Consider the following 20,664-nt stretch of genomic DNA (forward strand, 5'->3'; position numbering starts at 1 on the left):
TACATTGTCAGGTAGGCTACTACTTATATACTGCTTTTCATTTTCAACAGAATTTCTCAAAGCCATTTACATAAATACATAAATACATACATAAATAAATAAATAAATAAATAAAGATGCCCCCTGTTCCCAAAGGGCTCACAGCCTAAAAAGAAAGATATGGTAGACACCAGCAACAGCCACTGGGAGGAGGATGCTATGCTGGGGTTGGATAGGGACTCTTGCTCTCCCCCTACTTAATATTAGAGACCCATCACTTTCAAAGGTGCCTCTTTGCTCAGTTAGCAGGGGTAGTTAGTTAGCATCTGGGAATTCTCATTACAGGGAACATTATTGCACACGCGCGAGTGCACGCACACACACACACACACACACACACAGAGACAGGGGGGCATAAGAATTGTTACACCAGCACTGTGCCAGGCCATGATAATTTGTTATTGGCCCAGTAGGTCTTCACGGATTGCCTTACGGCTGGCACCGACTGTAGCGGGCAACATTCTTGCCTGGGGGCTAGACTGTGGTATTCATTATCTAGATGATAAATAATGAGGCTAGAAGTAATTGAGTGGCCCAAGAGCTGCTCCCACATGCCCAGGAAGTGCATCACCCATAATCTCTAGTGGGGGTGTGTGGCGGGACAGAATAGCACTACCTTGCATATTTGCCTGGGCAAGATGAGTTGTGATTCAGGGATAGGAAGACTGGGGAGGGGAGAGAACTGGATACATTGAGATTTTGGAGAGAGAAATAAGGAAGAGTTTCCATCCTCCCTATATTATTGGAATCCCCCAATTCCACACTTTTTCTGGGTCATCCCAGACTATTGAGTGGTATGGACTTTTAAGTTAAGAGTAACATTTGAGTCGACTATGGTTGCAGTACTGTGCACCCTTACATGGGAGTAAGCCCCACTGTATTCAGCAGGACTTACATGCATAGAATCTGAGTTGTTTTTAAATCCCACTGGCTAGCCCAATCAGCCCTCAGGGCCGAATGTTTTAAGTCAGGGATCCAGTTCCGAGCTGGCATAACTGGATGGAAAAGTCACACACAGGTCAAACTGCTGAAGGTTTCTGCCAGCTTTTTCAGCATGCGGCTTGGCTTGCTTACCCGAGTCATCTGGAGCCATTTGCTCAGTAAACACATTTGTTACGGTGCACCTGAATTCTGGCTATGACCCACAGCCATCTGCATGGCTTGATTTATGCAGTGCCGTCAAGCAAAGCCATTTTTTAAAAGCCCTGCTGGATCAGGCCAAGGGCCCATCCAGGGTCCCCTGTAAGAGGGATTCCCAGATGTTGTTGACTACAAGTCCCATAATCTCCAGCCAAAAGCCAGTGCAGCTGGAGATTCTGGGAGTTGTAGTCAACCACGTCTGGGGATCCCTCTTACAGGGAACACTGGGCCCATCTAGTCCAGCATCCTGCTTCACACAATGGCCAACCAGGTACATCAGGGAAACCCACAAATAGTGGTGGTGGTGGTGGGGCAACCACCCCCTCCTATTGGTGTTCCCTAGCACCTGGTGTTCAGGGTCATGCCCCCTCTGATCCTGATGGAAATATACAGATATTTGGGCTAGTAGTCACTGATAGCCATTTTACCCACTTGATGCACATCATGCAAAATGTCATACACCTCTGACCCTGCACAGCTGGTATAGTCCACCTGACTTTCTGATCACCCACTATCCCTGTGGTCACATGATTAAGCCAGGGCTTCTCATTCCTTGTGTGCCAAACATATTCTTACTTGTGTGCAGAGGAAATCTGAATTCTGGGCCTAAAATCAAAAAACGACACTAATGCAAATGCATTTGGCATAATATATGACCCCAATTCACTTTCATGCTATTTTCCATCTAAATGGCTACAAAGCTTTAGTTCTTTGCTGAGGTGGTTGCCAGTTAAGGTAAGCAAAAGCGAGTTCTGCCAGAGCAGAGTTGCTAGGCCTTGCAAAATCTCGTCTGCAAGGACATGAACTGGCCAAAAGCAAGCATTTCTAAATCCTCTTATGAACAGGCTTAACTTTCTAACTGTAGTAAGGGGAGTCTTAAAGGTGCTTCACTTTGGCTGAATTGTGCCTCAAGTAAATCAAGATAAGCGAGGTGCAAACCACGCAAAAGACAATTTAGCAGCTTAGCTTAGCCCTGGAAAGGCTTAGCTTAAGGGCCTGCAAATGTTCCTTGGCAAGTTTGTGAAGATAAGCAAGATGCATCTTGCAGAACGGCAACCCAAGGGCTGTTCCTGTTAAGAGGCTGCAAAGGGAACAAGCCTAAATCCATTACTGAGTCTTCTACAAAGACAATATGGATTTATGACAAGGTCAATGTCCCTTCTGAGCAGCCAGAGGCGTCTGTTTCACTGAAGCACCAGCCTGAAGTGTACATGAAAACAGACAGCCCATCCATTAATTGTTCAAAAACTGGGTCACATTAAGGCTGGCGGAGGACCCAGAAGAACAGTACGTGGAAAGGGGCATTATGGTAGGACAACATTACAGCCACGTGTAAAATGCACACGTTCCAAATTCCAGCTCGATCATAAGCTCTATTCAGGCATTGGGCAGTATGAGCATACAGATGCCTGTTCATGTTGTGTGTGAATGACTGTGCCTGCATCTATTTTAAAAGTGAACTTGGGTGCAGGCCCCTCAAGTGTATTGTAGAGACAGGACATTTACTGCCAAACCTGTGTTCAACTTAACATGTGAATAACAGATGTGTGCCTGTGTACAGTGTACACTCATCGTACGAGGATTCGATATAAGGTCTGAATAGAGCTTTGTTCTTGTGTAAAAGGAGAGGGTCATCTTACCTCCACGGCTGGCCTTATGGTTTTTGGCACCCTAAGAAAAACTTGACTTTCTTTCTTTCTTTCGATATTTATCACCCAATATGTGCATCTCAAGGCAGTGTACACAATTTAAGACACAACAGGTATAAAGGAGTTAAAACCAAATAAATTCACAGAATACAAACAATTCAACAGTTTAAATTTCATTTCATTTAAAAGCCTGAGAAGACAGGTATGTCTTGAGGGTCTTCCTAAAAGCAAACAGAGGAAGAGATGCTCTTATTTTGACAGGGGGCACATTCTAGAGTTTTGGAGCAGCCACAGAGAAGGCCTGGTCCTGAGTTGCCACCAAACAAGCCGGTGGCTACCATAACCAGACCTCTCCAGATTATCTTAATAGATGACAGGGTTCATGACAGAGAAGGCACTCTCTTAGTACCCTGGACCCAAGTCGTTGAGGGCTTTGTAGGTAATAACCTGTGCTTTGTATTTCACTGAGACATATTGGCAGCCAGTGCAGTTCTTTTAAAACCGGTGTTATGTGGTTCCTTCATGTTGTCCCAGAGACCAGTCTGGCTGCCGCATTCTGTACCAATTGTCATTTCCAGACTATGTACAAAGGCAGCCCCACGTAGAGTGCATTACAGTGGTCAAGACTGGACGCTACCAGCATAAGTACACTATTATGTGTGTGGAGGTCATTTACCTCCACAAATGGGCATAGCCAAAATATCAGCCCAAGCTGATAAAAAAGCACTCCTGGCCACTGCATCAACCTGAGAAACCAGAGAGAGTTTCGGATCCAGGAACAAGTCAGATGCATCAGTGGTTGCTTGGAGCGGGAAAGGAGATCATGGAGTGCACCCCAAGAATTGGTGTCCTAGATGACCACCTATTCTGCCTAGTGGATGGGCCAGCCCTGCTTACCATGTGGGTAAAAGGATTAGGAAGAGATGCACAGCCCAGGCAGCAGCTGAGGACGGGGGCATAAGCTGAGTGGTGGAACATCTGCTTTGCATGCAGAAGGTCCCAGGTTCAATCCCTGGTGGCATCTCCAGGTAGGGTTGGGCGAAATCCCTGCCTGAAACTTTAGAGAAACCACTGCCAGTCAGCATAGACAATAGTGAGGTAGATGGACTCAGTACTAGGCAGTTTCACAGGAACATAGGAAGCTGCCTTATACCGTGTCACACTATCAGTCCATCTAGCTCTGTATTGTCTACACAGATGGGCAGCGGTTTCTCCAAGGTTGCAGGCAGGAGTCTCTCTCAGCCCTATCTTGGAGGTGCCAGGGAGGGAACTTGGAACCTTCTGCTCTTCAGTTTCAGGGTTCTGAGACATTAGCCAGCTGAGCATCAATCGAGGCTTTTGCCACCCATGTGCTTCTAAGGCCCCAATCCATACCCCCGATTAGGAAGGAAGGTTTGTGAGGAAGGACTCTCTTTGAAGCTCTCATTCCAGGATACATAGCAGCCCCCAAAGAAGTGTCATCCACTTATCCACTTTCTTAAGTCCTCCAGCCTGCCCTGTCCCTGTTCGGATGCAGGAGCCATAGCAGCTTTTCCAATCACCTGTTAATTCCATTTTGCCCTTCAACCTGGGAGCCCATCCAAGGAACATTAACAAAGATGTAAGATGTTCCACTAAAAGGCCCAGTAAATTTTGCAAAGGTTTGTGCAGAGAGCTTCTTGATGGAGTCAGAGTGGCGCTTTCTAAAAACCCAACAATTGCTACTGCTAATTCAGCCATAAACATAAAATGCTTCATAACTGAGCAGGCTGCCACAGTGTCGCATGCTCCATTCTTAAAGCTTTGTCTGGCAGCATCTAGACTTAGAAGCACTGGCTGGTTGGGTTGTGTCAGGTTCTGCATAAACATATTCTAAAAATCCTAAGCCAGCCCCTACATTTGGGGCAGGCCTCACTTCCAATACTCCACTCTTCATTTAGTTAGCACCAGAAGCATGCTAGGTGCTGTACATGAGATAGACCAAGATGCCCCTTAAATTTTGCTAGAGGGGAACTAGTCCTAGGTGTGGTGTTTTGGGTTAATCCATTCCTTGATCCAGGCCAGTTTTTGAATGGGGCTTTAGTTTCTTGCATTCCAGTCCTGGAGTAGAGGTGGGGCTAAAAAACAGCCAGCAGCAAGAGCACAGAAAAGCAGTCTGCACCGGCTTCTCTGTTGTTGTTGTTGTTGTTGTTATTAATTCGATTTCTATACCGCCCTTCCAAAAATGGCTCTGGGAGGTTTACACAGAAAAATAATAAATAAGTAAGATGGCTTCCTGTCCCCAAAGGGCTCACAATCTAAAAAGAAACACAAGATAGACTATCTATCTATAATATCTATAATATAATAACTATCTATAATATCTATTTCATTAAACTATTAATATTCCTGATTCCACCCCACTGCCTTGTCCTTGCAGACCACAACTCTTTCCCTTGGATTCTACACTAGGAACAGAGCAAGCTGCCTTATATCAAGTCAGACCATTGGTCTATCTAGCTCAGTATTGTCTACACCAGGGCTGCTCAGTTTCGGCCCTCCTGCAGAGGCCGGTTTACAACTCCCATAATCCCTGGCTCTTGGCCACTGTGGCTGGGCATCATGGGAGTTGTAGTCCAAAAATAGCTGGGGAGCCTAAGTTGAGCAGGTGTGGTCTACACCGATTGGTGGCAGCTCTCCAAGGTTGGAAGTAGCAGACTTTCCAAGCCCTCCCTGGAGATGCCATGAGACTCCACTTGCAGTCTGAAGTGATACAGTCACTGGAAGATAGGAAGCTGTTTTATACCGAGTCGGGCCATTGGTCCATCTAGCTCAGTATTGTCTATACCAGGGATTCTCAACGCTGGGTCCCCAGATGTTATTGGACTTCAACTTCCATAATCCCCAACCAAAGGCCACTGGGGCTGGGGATTATGGGAGTTGAAGTCCGATAACATCTGGGGACCCAACGTTGAGAATCCCTGGTCTACACTGACTAGGGTAGCGACTCTCTGGGGTTCCAGGCAGGAGTCTCTCCCAGCCCTACCTGGAGATGCTTCCAGGGATGGAACCTGGGACCTTCTGCGTGCAAAGCAGATGCTCTACCACTGAGTTTGAGCAGCCCCATCTCCTACGGGGATTATAGTACAGCAGCCAGCACTTGCAGGTAGTCACCCATCCAAATGTAGGGTGGACACTGCTTAGCAGAAGGGACCATTCGTGCTTGCTACAACAAAAACAGCTTTCCTCCTCCTGGAGCTGATCTCCCCGATGGATCACAACCAGGACAATGGTACCCAGTCTGCCAGTGCAACACTGGTTCATTGCCCTGGCAGCCAGGAGGCAGGAAGGAGAGGGCTACAAGGCCAATGGTCTTGGGAGCCATGTCTCCATCCGCATGCTGATGGAGAAACACCTCTTGGCCTGCTGAGGAGAAGATTCTTGGATTTCGAGTCAGACGCAAATTGTACCATGTGGCTGTCTCCTTGGGAACCTTCATGCCAGGCCACATAAAGGAAGCAGTAAACATCTGAATCAACCCAAAGTGATCACCACCAGCTCCCACACATCTGAGATTATGAAGGAAAGTTGTCTGAAGTCAGATTTCAGACAGGTTTCTCATGCAGCCAGTTCCTCTCGTTTTAGAAATCAAGTGTGAGCCTTGAGGACTAGAAACTTGCCCTCTTCTTTAACAAAGTAGTTGTTCTCAGGACTCCAAGTTCTGCTGCAGATAACAATTCTAAAATGTACACAGTTGCACAAGATAATACCCATGGAGCCAGCATAGTACATAGCTTCTTCAATCTTATCTCTTCTCAAAGGTGAAACAGCAGTTTGCGGGGAGAGCAAAATACAGCCCCAGGGTTACGCTTTTCAAAACAAACTTGTCTAAAGGACAGGCGTGGCAATTTTCTGAAGGGCGAGGGTTGTCCTTCAAGAACTCCTTGGAGACATGGGGAATCTTGTCCTCAGGGGACAACTTTTGTCGTAGAACATGGAAAAACATCCAGGACTTACAGTTCTAAAATTAGAGTTACTGGGGGAGTCCAATATGCTAATCTAAAATAGGTAGGATTAGGAAGTGACTTTTGCAGGCTGTTCAATAGGGAGAGAAACACTTTGCACATGCTCAGAAATGCTTTCCTTCCACACTAGCCTACAAGTGTGGAGGGAAAGAAGAACCCCAGCTAATGCATGAATGAAAGATGAACCCGAGTGCTAGAAATTAGTTCCAGGGCTGAAATTTGGCTCAGATAAATTCTCTGGTTGCCCCTTTCTAGGCATGACAGTATTAAGAATGCAAAGTCCTGGCAAGCAAGGAAGCCCCAGGCTTCCGAACCAGCTGCACACAATTGCATACCCGAAGCTTTCTCAGCATATATGGGCATTTTCACAGTTAAAGCAGCTTCCTCGGCCTTATGCTGAGCTTCTGAGAACAAGAAAACAGAATGGTTGCACTCCCTCTTCATGAAAAAAAAGTACTAAACTTCATCAAGAGCTTTTCAAATGAATCTATGGAATGTCTTCACAGATGCTTTGCAAGCCATGCAGCTGCTGCCATCAGAAATCCTCTCCCGGGCACAAGATATCCTTGTTAAAGGGGGAAGAGTCAGACAAAAGGCCCTCCAGCTGTCTCAGAAACGCAAGAGACAAGCTTCTGGGTGCTGAACTCTCCTCATGTTTTTGCTGTGGTCATAATATGCTCAGAAAAGGCAGAAATGAAAACCTGAAACCGTGGAGGCTGCATTTTGTAGTTCACACAAAAACATAGAAAGCTGCCTAATAACGAGTCAGACCATTGGCCCATCTAGCTCAGTATTGTCTACACTGACTGGCAGCGGCTTTCCAACGTTTCAGGCAGGAATCTTTCCCAGCCCTACCTGGAGATGGAGAGGAGAGCTGGTCTTGTGGTAGAAAGCATGACTTGTCCCCTTAGCTAAGCAGGGTCTGCCCTGGTTACATATGAATGGGAGGCTAGAAGTGTGAGCATTGTAAGATATTTTCTGCAGGGGATGGAGCCACTCTGGGAAGAGCATCTAGGTTCCAGGTTCCCTCCCTGGCTTCTCCAAGATAGGACAAGATTATTATTATTTTTTTAATAGGACAAGATTTTTTTATTGAACCAACAAACTACCAAAGCATACAGTACTGAGAGAGATTCCTGCCTGCAACCTTGGAGAAGCTGCTGCTAGTCTGTGAAGACAATACTGAGCTAGATAGATAGGCCAATGGTCTGACTCAGTTTATAGCAGCTTCCAGTGTTCCTATGCCAGGCAGTAAACCTGGGACCTCAGGTGCTCTTCCACTGACTTATGGCCCCATCCTCGAAGGGGAATAGTTTACATTGCTCACATGTAGTCTCCCATCACTTTGGTTGGATCCTGCTTAGAAAAAAGGGACTATTCATGCTCACCACAAGACCAGCTCTCCTCCCCTTTGTTTTTATTACAGGTATGTGATAAGAGGAGGGATGCAGCAAAATAGATTTCAGGCAACAGGGAAGTAAAGTGCCTAAGATCAAACTTCCCCAGAAGTCATGGTGTCTGTCCCAGAAGACCTGACTGCCAATTGCAGAAGGTATGGAGCCTGCTGTGATTATTTCAGTGAGGTTGCAAAGGTACTCTGCACAAGCTCAGAGGCTCTTATGACAGTATATATTTGATAGCTTAATCCTGGCACTGAAAACTGGTTCTGAGGCTTCAATATCCATGGTTCCCGGGCAAGCCGCAGGTGTGTGTGTGTGTGTGTGTTTTTTAAGCTCTCAGTTCTGCAATATGAGAATGCAGTGGTCTAACAAAGTTGTAGTGAAGATTACAGAATTTAAGATTGCAAAGCACTTTGCATTAAAAAAAAACACCTCCAAATAAGTGCCAAATTGCTCCCCCACCCCCTGCAGGGCTCCTGTACTTTTAATAGCTGCCTGATACACAGAATGCATATCAGGCGGCTATTATGCAGGTGAAACAGGCCGCTGTTACACAGATACACAGGTGAAGCTTTCCCCATCCCTATATCAGGAAAACCCTGACTTTACAAAACTTCTGCCTGGCAAATCGCTGCTGAAACTAAAGATGCAGCCCCAGAACAGACTGGGAGGTGGAAGGAAGAGATGGCAACGGCAGTGAACATATACCCCACCTGCCGAAACACAATCTACAAAATAGCCCCCCTCTGTGCCTTTAAACATTAGCAGAGCCAGCTTTGATTTATACTAAGTAAGAAAAAAGAAAAAAGACTGGCTCTTAAACAACAGAATACAGGTCTCCATGGGAACTGAGGCTGGGCTAAGAGAAGGAGTCAGTTAATCAAGAGGAAAAAATCTGGTGGTTTGAAAAGGTCTTTTGTAAAGCCCCATAGAAATTAGCCAATCCAGCAAAGAACTACAAGAATGTTAACAGGTCCGTGGGAGCCTCACACCTTGACCCTCAAGGAGGAGCCTGCAGTAGGCCTCTGTTTAAATCGACAAATCCAACCAAGCCCTGGATGAGGAGAGACTACGGGACGCCCTTCTGGGTCACAGGAAGCTGCCTTCAGCCAGACCACTGGTCCTTCTTGCTCACTATTATCTACACTGACTGGCAGCAGCTCTCCAGAGTTTCAGGCAGGAGTCTCTGTCTACCCCTACCTGGAGATGCCAGAGACTGAACCTGGGACCTGTTCCACCAAGCCATGGCCCCAGGCCCCAAAAGGAATCTCTTACCGCAGACAGTGTTCGCAGGTCGTCACCCATCCAAATGCAAACCAAGGCAAACCCTAATTAGCAAAGGGACAATTCATGCTCACTACAAGAAGACCAGCTCTCCACCCTGGATCCAGATCTTCAGATGGCAAAAGTGTAATGTCAAACCGATTAATTTTCAAATATCAAATTAAAATTAAAATTAAATTAAAATCAAATTAAAATTAAAAATTATAATTTTCAAATATTTTTCGCAGCCCTCTTCATACATTCATTCTACATACAGTATTCCAGGCCTGCACAACTTTGGCCTCCTGCAGATGTTGGCCGGCAACTCCCATCAGCCCTGACTATTGGCCATTATGACTGGGGATTATTTATTATTATTATTTTACATTTTTTATATCCCGCTTATCCTCCAAGGAGCCCAGAGCGGTATACTACACACTTAGGTTTCTCCTCACAACAACCCTGTGAAGTAGGTTAGGCTGAGAGAGAAGTGACTGGCCCAGAGTTACCCAGCAAGTATCATGGCTGAACGGGGATTTGAACTCGGGTCTCCCCGGTCCTAGTCCAGCACTCTAACCACTATACCACACTGACTGTGTTATTATGGGAGTTGTAGTCAGATGACAGCTGGCGGGGAGGGGGGTGGACATAGTCGTGAAGCCCTGCAGTGTTCACTGAATGAGAGCTGGAGAAGAGGCTGGCCCTGCCTCTCTAAGCCAATGTGCCTGACAGTGGGCTGCAGTGCAGCATCTGCATGTTCAGCATCACAGCTATGATGTGGGGCTCCCCCAGAGGTGTGGGAACCAGGGATGGCCCTTTCGTGAGGCAAGGTTGGGGCGGTTGCCTCAGGCAGCAGATTCCTGGGGCACCAGCGACAGGGGCATAGCTAGGGGAGAGGCGGCCCGTGTCCGCCCCACTTTCTGGCAGCCCCTCAGAGTGAGGGAGATAATGAAGAAAACAGGGAGGGTGGAGCTGGGTCAATTTGAACCCATCTGCTCAATTACAAAACTTAGTAGTCACCACACTGTGAGCTGAGCTACCCCAGTGAGAATTCTGGCTTATCAGGGTTCTAGCTTGGGGGGGGGGGAGGCATGTACACATGCAGAAGCCCCTCTCCCCACCACATACATGGCTGCAGGGGCCAGCCTAGGGTGGGAGGAGAGAAATGTGGTCAGGGGGTGCATTGGCATGGTGCCACCAGCATGCACAGCCCCCACCCACCCAGTGCATGCTGGGCATAGCTCAGGCCTGCTCAACTTAGGCCCCCCCAGCTGTTTTTGAACTACAACTCCCATTATCCCCAGTGACAGTGACCAATAGCCAGGGATTATGGGAATTGTAGGCCAACAGCTGCAGGAGGGCCGAAGTTGAAGAGAAGAACGAATAAGAACTACTACTAAGGTAAAGGTAAAGTGTGCCGTCAAGTCAATTTCGACTCCTGGCACCCACAGAGCCCTGTGGTTTTCTTTGGTAGAATACAGGAGGGGTTTACCATTGCCTCTTCCCATGCAGTATGAGATGATGCCTTTCAGTATCTTCCTATATCACTGCTGCGCGATAGAGTACCAGCGGGGATTCGAACCGGCAACCTTCTGCTTGTCAGTCAAGCATTTCCCCATTGCGCCACTACTACTATGAATATTTATATACCGCTCACCAACCAAAGATCTCAAAGTGGTTTACATAGACAAACAAACAACACATCAAGAAGATGGTCCCCTGTCCCCAAAGGGCTCACAGTCTAAAAAGAAACATAAGGCAGCTACCAGCAACAGCCACTGAAGGGATACTGTGCTGGGGCTGGATGGGGCCAATTGCTCTCCCCCTACTAAATATAAGAGAATCTCCACTTTAAAAGGTGCCTCTTTGCTCAGTTAGCAGGGGTAAACAGTTGAATGTTTACCCCTGCTAAGAAAGGGTAAAAGTTTGAATATTGATGGTTTCCATTATAAGAATTGGCAGTTGCGATCCAACATGACTCAAAGGGTATCCCATGCTCACTCCTCCTCTTCCTCATAGTGCTTTTCCATTGGACTATATCAGTCCATTGTGCGCCAGAAACAAAGCCCACTCCTCTCGTTCTCAGCCTTTCCATATCATTTTTGGAAGGTTTGGGTATACAGGCTGACATCAAGGAGAGCTGGTCTTGTGGTAGCAAGCATGAATTGTCCCCTTTGTTATAAGCAGGGGCTGCCCTGGTTTGCATTTGAATGGGAGACCATGTGAACATTGTAAGATATTCCCTTCTGGGGATGGGGCTGCTCTGGGAAGAAGGTTCCAAGTTTCCGCCCTGGCATCTCCAAAATAAGGCTGAGAGAGACTCCTGCCAGCAGCCTCAGAGAAGTCGCTGCCAGTCTGTGTAGACAGTACTGAGCTAGATGGACCAGTGGTCTGACTCAGTATAAGGCAGCTTCCTATGTTCCTATGTCAGAGAGCTAGACCTGCTGGTTTCCCCACTCCATGCATACGAAGATTCTATGAGAACCCTCACCCATCATCTGAAACAGCAGAGCCTATACGCAGGTCTACCATCTTGTCTGTTTGTAAGAATTAGCGCCCTCTTAAGTTTCACCATGCTGCCAGGGGGACTGGGGCTGGACCCATCTCAATGGTTGGGCAGGTACAGGTGGAAAGGGGAAAAATAGAGTCAGAACATTGATCCATCTAGCTCATCCCCAGTTTGCACCAACTCTGGAAGCAGCTCTTCAGACCAAGATCTTTCCCAGTCTCCGCTTCAGGTGCTAGGGACTGAACCAGAGACCTTCTGCATTCAAAGCAGGTACTTTACGATTGACCTACAGCCCCCCAGATCCTCAGCCACCAAAGGTAAGCACCAGCACTTTGAACTGTGCTCAGAAATGGACCATCCATGAGTGAAGCTGCTTCAAAACTGGCAAGATGTGTTCTCCTGGACTGGTCCCAGTTAGCCTAGCAACTGTATTCTGAAGTTTCTGGGAAGCCTTTCAAGGCATTTCTATATGGAAATGTGCTCTCCCTCTGTCAGCTTTCTGGACAGGCACCATTTAATTTCTTCAATTAGAAGCATGGCTCTCAAACCTACCACCACAGAAATTTTGAAAAAGTCACTTCTAGAATATATGAAAGATAGTACAGGAAGGGAAAGAGACATTACATAGCCTCAGATGCATGGTAAAGGTAACTTGTGCCATCGAGTCGGTGTTGACTCCTGGCGATCACAGAACCCTGTGGTTGTCTTTAGTAGAATTCAGGAGGGGTTTACCATTGCCATCTCCTGTGCAGTATGAGGTGATCTTCCTATATTGCTGCTGCCCGATATAGGTTTTTCCCATAGTCTGGGAAACATACCAGCAGGGATTCGAATCGGCAGCCTCTTGCTTGCCAGTCAAGTCATTTCCCTGCTGTGCCATGGTGCTGGGTTTTTATTTCACACATTCCACAGATGAGTCTCAGAATAGAATACTCTGGGTTGCAGGGCTAGTGACTTCACAAGGAATTGCCAAAGCTAGGGAAGTCCACTGAGAATGAATGACCACTTTCTCATTCAAAGTACCAGGCACATGGATAGCATTTGTATTAAGACTATTTATATACTGCTTTTCAGCAACAAAAGACAAAGCAATTGATATAGCAAAGGGAATAAGAAAATGGTTCCCTGTCCGAAACCAGCTCATAATTTAAAAAGAAACTTACAAGAGGGCTGTGAATGCAAAACATACATCAATTTTCCAGGAAAGATTCAGAAGCAGGAGGCAAGAAAGCCAGTGCGGTATAGTGGTCTGAGTACTGGAGTAGGAGTGGGACCCAAGTTCAAATCTAAAAAGTGGGACCTAGGTTCAGCTAAGAAGCTGAGTGAGTGACATTGGGTCAGTCACTCTCTCTTAGCCCAGGCCCACTCACAGGGTCCTGCATAGATAAAAGACAGAAGGGAGAATCACATCATATGTACCCCCTAAGAACATAAAAACAGCCCTGCTGGATCAGGCCCAAGGCCCATCTAGTCCAGCAGCCTGTTTCACACAGTGGCCCACCAGATGCCGCTGGAAGCCTACAGGCAGGAGTTGAGGGCTTGCCCACTCTCCTGCTGTTACTCCCCTGAAACTGGTACTCAGAGACATACTGCCTCTGAGGCTGGAGGTGGCCTATAGCCACTAGACTAGTAGCCATTGATAGACCTCTCTTCCATGGATTTATCCAAACCCCAATTAAAGCCATCCTGGTTGTTGGCTGTCACCTGAGCTCCTTGGAAGAAGAGTTGGATAAAAATGCAATCAGGAAAGAAAATAGAATTCATATTTTGGAACACTCCAAACAGAAGACATGAATCTCTATGAATTTTAGTTTCCATAATGGCATTTGTATTCATTGGGTAAGAGAGGATAATATTACCCTTGCATGGAACTTCAGAGAATGCTGCACAAGCATGCTTCTAAGAACTTCAAAAGTGGTAGAGAGGAGGGGGAAATCTATGTGACTGACAGATAAAAGCAAGCTGAAGGACAGATTAAAAAAAGAAGAAAGGTTAGAGGACTATTTTGGACCATCTTTGATGTTGACTATTTAGGAGCCAAAAAAGACTTTACATTTCTAGGGTTTCGTTTTTTCCAACAGTAAGAGGGGAAGCAGCCCTCAGAGGCATGGGCAAGCGTTCTCAAATGTTCTCCCTGCTTCCCCAAGAGAACCCTAGAGCTTTGGGAGACAGAGTACATGTTGTCAAGCTTGCCTTGGAGCATCAGTTTTGCAGGGCTTTTGACGCACTGAGAAGCATGCTTGTGCAATATTATCCGAAGTTCAATGCAAAGGATTACCCAAAGAATGCAAATGCCATTATAGAGATTCATAGAGATTCATGCCTTCTGTTTGGAGAGTTCCAAAAGATGTAGTCTAGTTTCTTTCCTGATTGCATTTGTATCCCACTCTTCTTCCAAGGAGCTCAGGTGGTGTATGTGATTCAACCTTCTGTCTTTTATCAGCGTGGCGACCCTTTGAGGGTAACAGGCCCAAGATCACTCCCTGAGCAGTGCCCCTAACCTACCAGGCCATGAGGTCCTGCCTTAATCAAGATCATTCGGCTGTGCGTGGCAGGCAGGCGGGCAAGAGCTTCAGGGAGCTAATTCCACATGCGCCTGCAAGACAAGACAAGGCATGCACTTGCAAGAACAAACCCAAAGGGGGAAAGGAAGACAGCCTGCCACGTGCTGCAAAGAAGACAAAAAGAACAGCCCTGTTATTTGTGTATTTATTTATTTATTTATTATTTTTACATATCCCGCTCTTCCTCCAAGGAGCCCAGAGCGGTGTACTACATCCTTAAGTTTCTCTTTCACAACAACCTTGTGAAGTAGGTTAGGCTGAGAGAGAAGTGACTGGCCCAGAGTCACCCAGCTAGTTTCATGGCTGGATGGGGATTTGAACTCGGGTCTCCCCGGTCCTAGTCCAGCACTCTAACCACTACACCACGCTGGCCCTACACCAAAAAGCCATCCATTCACGTACCCTAAAGGGAGCTTTCCTCCTGCATTTCCAGATACAGGATCCCCAGCCCCCATCTATGTTCCTCCCAAAGAGGAATACAAGGTCCATGCTTCCTTTCCCTTTCAAGACCTAAAAACTGGCATTTTGCAGAACAGCCACTGGCCCAGGTCAACATCCAGAAATCATGGGCATAAGCTGGCACCAGCACTCCCACGAGCAATTGGGACAGGTGTTCCCTGACCCAGAGAAGCATCCAAGCAGCAGAAAGTTATACACAAGTGTGTGGGGCTATGCCATACTTCCCTATGGAGTATGGCATGCCATGGGTATCTGCAGAACTTCTTCCAGTGGCAGGGCAAAGGCTGCAGTCCTATACCCACTTACCTGGGAGTGAGCCCCATTGAATTCAATGGGACTGGCTCAGTCCAAGGTGTGGGCAACTGCTTCCCCTTGCCTCCCCCTCTGGATGCCCATGGGCATGCGGTTGATTAGAGCCCGTGCAAAGGACAAGTGATACTGACAGGCCACTGGAATGAATTCCTAGAGATAGAAAGGGGGCTGAGAGAGTTAGGTCCCCATCACTTGTTGAGAGATTCCCTACAGCCTATTGTGCAGGATCCCAAGACATCACCTTAAGTGGTGCAGGGGGGAAATGCTTGACTAACAAGCAGAAGGTTGCCAGTTCGAATCCCCGCTGGTATGAAACGCCTATATTGGGCAGCAGCGATATAGGAAGATGCTGAAAGGCATCATCTCATACTGCGTGGGAGATGTCAATGGTAAACTCCTCCTGTATTCTACCAAAAGAAAACCACAGGGCTCTGTGGGTGCCAGGAGTCAAAATTGACTTGATGGCACACTTTACCTTTTTTATGGAGAGGAGAACTGGTCTTGTGGTAGAAAGCATGATTTGTCCTCTTAGCTAAGCAGGGTCTGCCCTGGTTGCATCTGAATGAGAGACTAGAAGTGTGAGCACTATAAGATATTCCCCTCAGGGGATGGAGCCACTCTGGGAAGAGCATAAGGTTCCAGGTTTCCTCCCTGGCTTCTCCAAGATAGGGCTGAGAGAGACTCCTGCCTGCAACCTTGGAGAAGCCGCTGCCAGTCTGTGAAGACAATACTGGGCTAGATAGACCAAGGGTCTGACTCAGTATATGGCAGCTTCCTATGTTCCAATGCATTTCAATGGCTGTTTGGAAGTATAATTTCAGGTCATAGTGGGAAATGGCAAGGTTATAATAAGCACCAAGGCACTGTCCACATCCTTTTGCCGAGGTAGGGTTGGGGTGGTGGTGGTCTTTGAGTCCTTGTTGCAATAATGTAGGTTTCAGTGCCATAATGGCATCAAGGCCATGTTTGGCCAGTTGGAGACAGTCCCTAAAGGCGACAGAATAAGCCATCCAAATTGCCTTTGGCTTCAAACATTTATTTCTGTGGTCATTAGGGAACTCAGCATAGGGCCATTCAGAAGGAATCAATGCATCCATGGCCATTCAATGTTCTTTCTCACACACATTGATGACTCACAAGTGACTCACATTTGTGTTCCCATATCCATCAAGGTCTTGCAGATGGAGTTTCAAAACCTTTTGGGAATAGGGTCCAACAGATCCACATGCAGAGGAAACTAGGAGCCCCTTATTGCAGATCCTATTTACTGGATTGGGGCCCATCACTTGCTGCCAAAGGCACAAGTAGCAAGCTATCTTCACAATGCAGCCAGTGTGGTGTAGTGGTTAGAGTTCTGGATTAGGACCAGGGAGACCAGAGTTTAAATCCCCATTCAGCCATGAAACTCACTGTCCAGTCAGTTACCTCTCAGTCTAGCTTACCTCACAGGGCTGTTGTGAGGATAAACATAAGCATGAACACTGCTCTGGGCTCCTTGGCAGAAGAGCGGGATATAAATGTAAATAAATAAAAATGTGCTTTTTGCCTAGGACACACACACACACACACACACACACACACACACACACACACACCTGGGGAACTGCTTTGAATCAATCTAAATTCCAGATTGGGAGCAGCAAGAGTTTATCTCCAAAAGACAATAACAGATAACATTTTACAGAACATTAACACCATGATTCCCCTGTAAACAAAGATAGTTTGTGAGCATGTTCTGCTCACGTAAGCTCACGTGAGCAACTTGTACACCCAACTTTGGGATGAATTTTTCACTAAGTTTCACTGACGTTGGGAAAGTTGCTATTCGACTACAGTGTTGCAAGTTTTCTCTAGCTATTCCTTGCTGCTAAGTTACATTGTCCTCAGTAAGTTAACTCCAGCCACTGATTAGCCATGCTTATTTATTTATAGCCCAGCATGCTTCTAGGGCAAGACTCAAAGTGGCATTCATGGGGGACAGTGACATTTCCAGCTCCCATCCAGGCACTGACCAGACCTTGACCAGATGCCGCTTCAACCAGGTGTCTACATCACGTGCCCAGCTCAGAGACCACATTTTGGGTAGATCTGTGCTTGCCTCTAAGAAAGTTACCAGTAGCCCTTTAGCAGTCTGCTGTTGCTGCCCCAAATATGTTCTCATTCACCTCTAGTAAGAGGTATTATTAGTTTCCTAGCACTCAGTAACTTCTTAGCACAGAAACCAAGTGGCAAAATATAATTTGCACACAGTCACAAGTGTGCATATGAAATCAACACATCAGGACCCAAACAGCTCTAATTCCTGGTCATTTCTAGGGCTAGGTACATACCAGTGCATACCAATGCATACAGAAGCAGATTTTTAACAGATACATACCAGCTAAAATACAAAAGCTGAGGAAGTGAATAATGCAAAAAGATGCCCCCAAACAAGTAGCTTCTCCAATTAGATTCATAGCACCTTTTTAAAAGTCCCTTGTCGACAAGCAAACAACTCAGAAATAAACTAAACTTTCCACACGCACCCCCCACAAAAGGAATCAAGAGCACAGCATTTAATTAAAAGCAGACCGAGGACTGCCAGACTTCATTAAAAAGTAAATGCTGAATTAGGGATGCTGCAAACCTGTTGTTCATCTAGAAGTTTTAGAATAAAAGAAGATGCTAAAGTGGGCAGAAAGAAAAAGGTCACCTTTAACAATAAAGGATGCCACCTTAAATATCAGGGAAGCCTGACAGTTCTGAACACCATAGCGATTATTAAATCTCATATTCTTGCTTGCTGGAGAGTTCTGTGTGACTTGAAAGCCTGCACCCTCCTCTATACTGAGGCACTGGCCCACCTTTGCTCTTTTACACCTCAGTTCCCAGAAAGAAGGCTCAGAAAAAGTGAGCAACAACAGACTTCCCCTCCCTTCCCGAACAAGGAGTCCAGGCGGTTTTGTGATCAGTTGTGAATATATTTCACTTACAGGTATCTTTGCGGATTCGTTTGATGATGGAGAGCAACGGAGAATCCAAAGAAACTGTTCGGAGTCTTGCCTTTCTTGAGCACCAAGAATTTAGTGTCCAGATTAAAAGCAGCACATCTGGGGGGGCAAAGAGAAACCCATAAGGTGCACCCCAGAAACAGCAGATTCTCCTTCCAGAGCCGGCTTTTCTGTCTGGTGGCACTGCAAAGCTGAAATTGACTAGGAGCCATGACGAGTCTGGTCAGTTTCTTGCCGCCCGCTTTTAACCCTGCTGCAAAGCTGTGCGTGCGCGCCTGTGGGCTGCTTGCTTGGTTGCTGGGAAAAGGTTGCTGCTGGTTTCAGTTCCTGGAGTTTTCCCTCCTCCTTTGTTTTTCTTTGCTGGTGCAAACTCCCGGCTACGGTGGATCCCCAATTCTTCTTCCCGCAAAGGATTTGGATGGAGCTTCTGCACCTCCTATCCCAGGGGACTGAGGGGAGGAGATCTGAGCGAGCCTAGTTACCTCCTCCTCCTCCTCCTCCCTCCTCCTCCTCTTCCCCACCTTGCATAGAATCTGAGCAGCCGCTTCTAGCTACACTTTTCTTCCGGGGGAAAAGAAACAGTCGCAGCGAGCAGGAGCGACATAGGCACTTGGCTTCTTAAAGGGGCAGGGAGGTTGGACACTGGCCCAGATCGCAAACAAGAACGGCACGGGTTGGTTGTTTAATAAAAATAAAAAATAAAAAAGACAAAGGCGCTTGGAAGCCGAAGGCGCATGGTTTTCGCTGGGAGCTCTCCACCCCCCACCACACCCCAGTCACAGGTGTGTGGGTGGGCTGACTGTAATTACTTAGCAAAGCGCGAGTGACACTCTGCATATGCTCAGAGGCACTCGTGTCCTTTATTCCACTGCGGCGGAAACAAAAAGGACGGATTCTGGTGCTTTTGCTAACTCGACTACTTTCCTGGTACAGGCTTATCTGCAGGAAACAGGAGCTCACCTGACTCAGAACCGAGATTAGATCAATAAGATTTACCAGATGTATCTTACATTTCCCAAAGGTCAGTCTTGTGATTTACGGAACAGCAGCGGCTTTGCTGAATCGAGACTTATTTCTCTTGTCATTACATCCTCCCTGCCTCTACCCTTCCACCAAAGAACTTAAGATAGCCTATATGATCCGTCCTCACATCAGCCTTTCCCCCTGTCTATTCTTGAGGCAGCACAACCCTACCCTCAGGGACAAATTTTGGAGTGGCACATGCCGTAGGTGTCAAAAGTGTACTCTTCCTGGCTGCACCAGTGAGATGACTTGGGAAATCCTGTCCAACTGTTTTCTTGCTACACCAGTTCACCCTTGCTCTGTATGTCTGCCTGTGATATTTTGTTTGTTTGTTTGTTTATTACATTTCTATACTGCCCCATCCACGAGCTCTGGGTGGTGCGTAACAAGTAAAAAACAAACACAAACATCATTTGAAACAAACTGCTTAGAACAATATAAAAACAGATTTAAAACAGCCCAAAGCCATTTAAAACCAATTAAAAATACTTAAGCACAAAAATACTTCAAAACCTTGGAAGGCCAGGCCAAACAAGTATATCTTTAGGACTCCCTTGAAAGCCAACAATTAGCCCAAACTATGGATATCGGCCAGGAGTGCATTCCACAAGCCCTGGAGCAGCTACAGATAAGTTCTGGTTCTGAGTTGCCACCAGATGTGCTGGTGGTACCTGGAGATGGACTTCTCTGGATGACCTCAACATGTGATGGGGATCATACAGAAGAAGCTGCTCTCTAAGGTAACCCAGACCTAAGCTATTCATCTTCAGAATTCAGAATCTGAATGCTTCAGATGTTGTTTTGGCAGGCATAGAATAGGAAAACTCGCAAGCTGTCAACTCTTAAATACTACTTCATATGAGCCATCAAATTCAAGTACTGAATATTATTCCCTTGGCAACTACTACATGCTGCCAGATACTAAATACCATTGCAGGTCGACTATCAAATTCTGTCACAGATGAAAAACTGAAATCAAATACCACAGGCTTGTCAAACACAGATGCAAATATTCAGCAAGCATTTGCACATCCAGAAAATATCTGTAGAATATTCAACATCCAGAGTCACAGAGGAGAATCTGGAGGGAGCAAATGTTTCAGCCTCAGTGTCTGTGATGGGACACAGGCTTCACATTTGGATGGCAAAATTCTGACTTTCAGCCAAAAAGAGGCACATATCAACATTTTTCTGCTCTTAACCACAAAATGTTCCCAGGAAATTCACTTGTGTAATATTGCAAGCTCTTCTGATGAGGAATGGAATGCATTAATGGCTGTTAATGTTTTCTGCTTGAGAACTTTGGGATTTTAGCTACAGAAAATAAGAACTG

The 20,664-nt window shown here is 46.4% G+C and overlaps 1 protein-coding gene across 2 annotated transcripts in view; it reads right to left on the bottom strand.

The window, feature by feature from the left end:
• Window positions 1-18,864, bottom strand: part of ITGA3 (integrin subunit alpha 3) — a 110,487-nt gene extending 91,623 nt beyond the window's left edge. For both annotated transcript variants that reach the window (XM_053265318.1, XM_053265319.1), the window contains exon 1: window positions 18,291-18,864. In XM_053265318.1, coding sequence (XP_053121293.1) covers window positions 18,291-18,520 — 230 coding nt within the window. In that variant the 5' untranslated portion in view covers window positions 18,521-18,864. The remainder of the gene's footprint in view (window positions 1-18,290) is intronic.
• Between the last annotated feature and the right edge of the window lie 1,800 nt (window positions 18,865-20,664).

The sequence above is a fragment of the Hemicordylus capensis genome, chromosome 6, assembly GCF_027244095.1.
Source record: "Hemicordylus capensis ecotype Gifberg chromosome 6, rHemCap1.1.pri, whole genome shotgun sequence".
NCBI lineage: Eukaryota > Metazoa > Chordata > Lepidosauria > Squamata > Cordylidae > Hemicordylus > Hemicordylus capensis.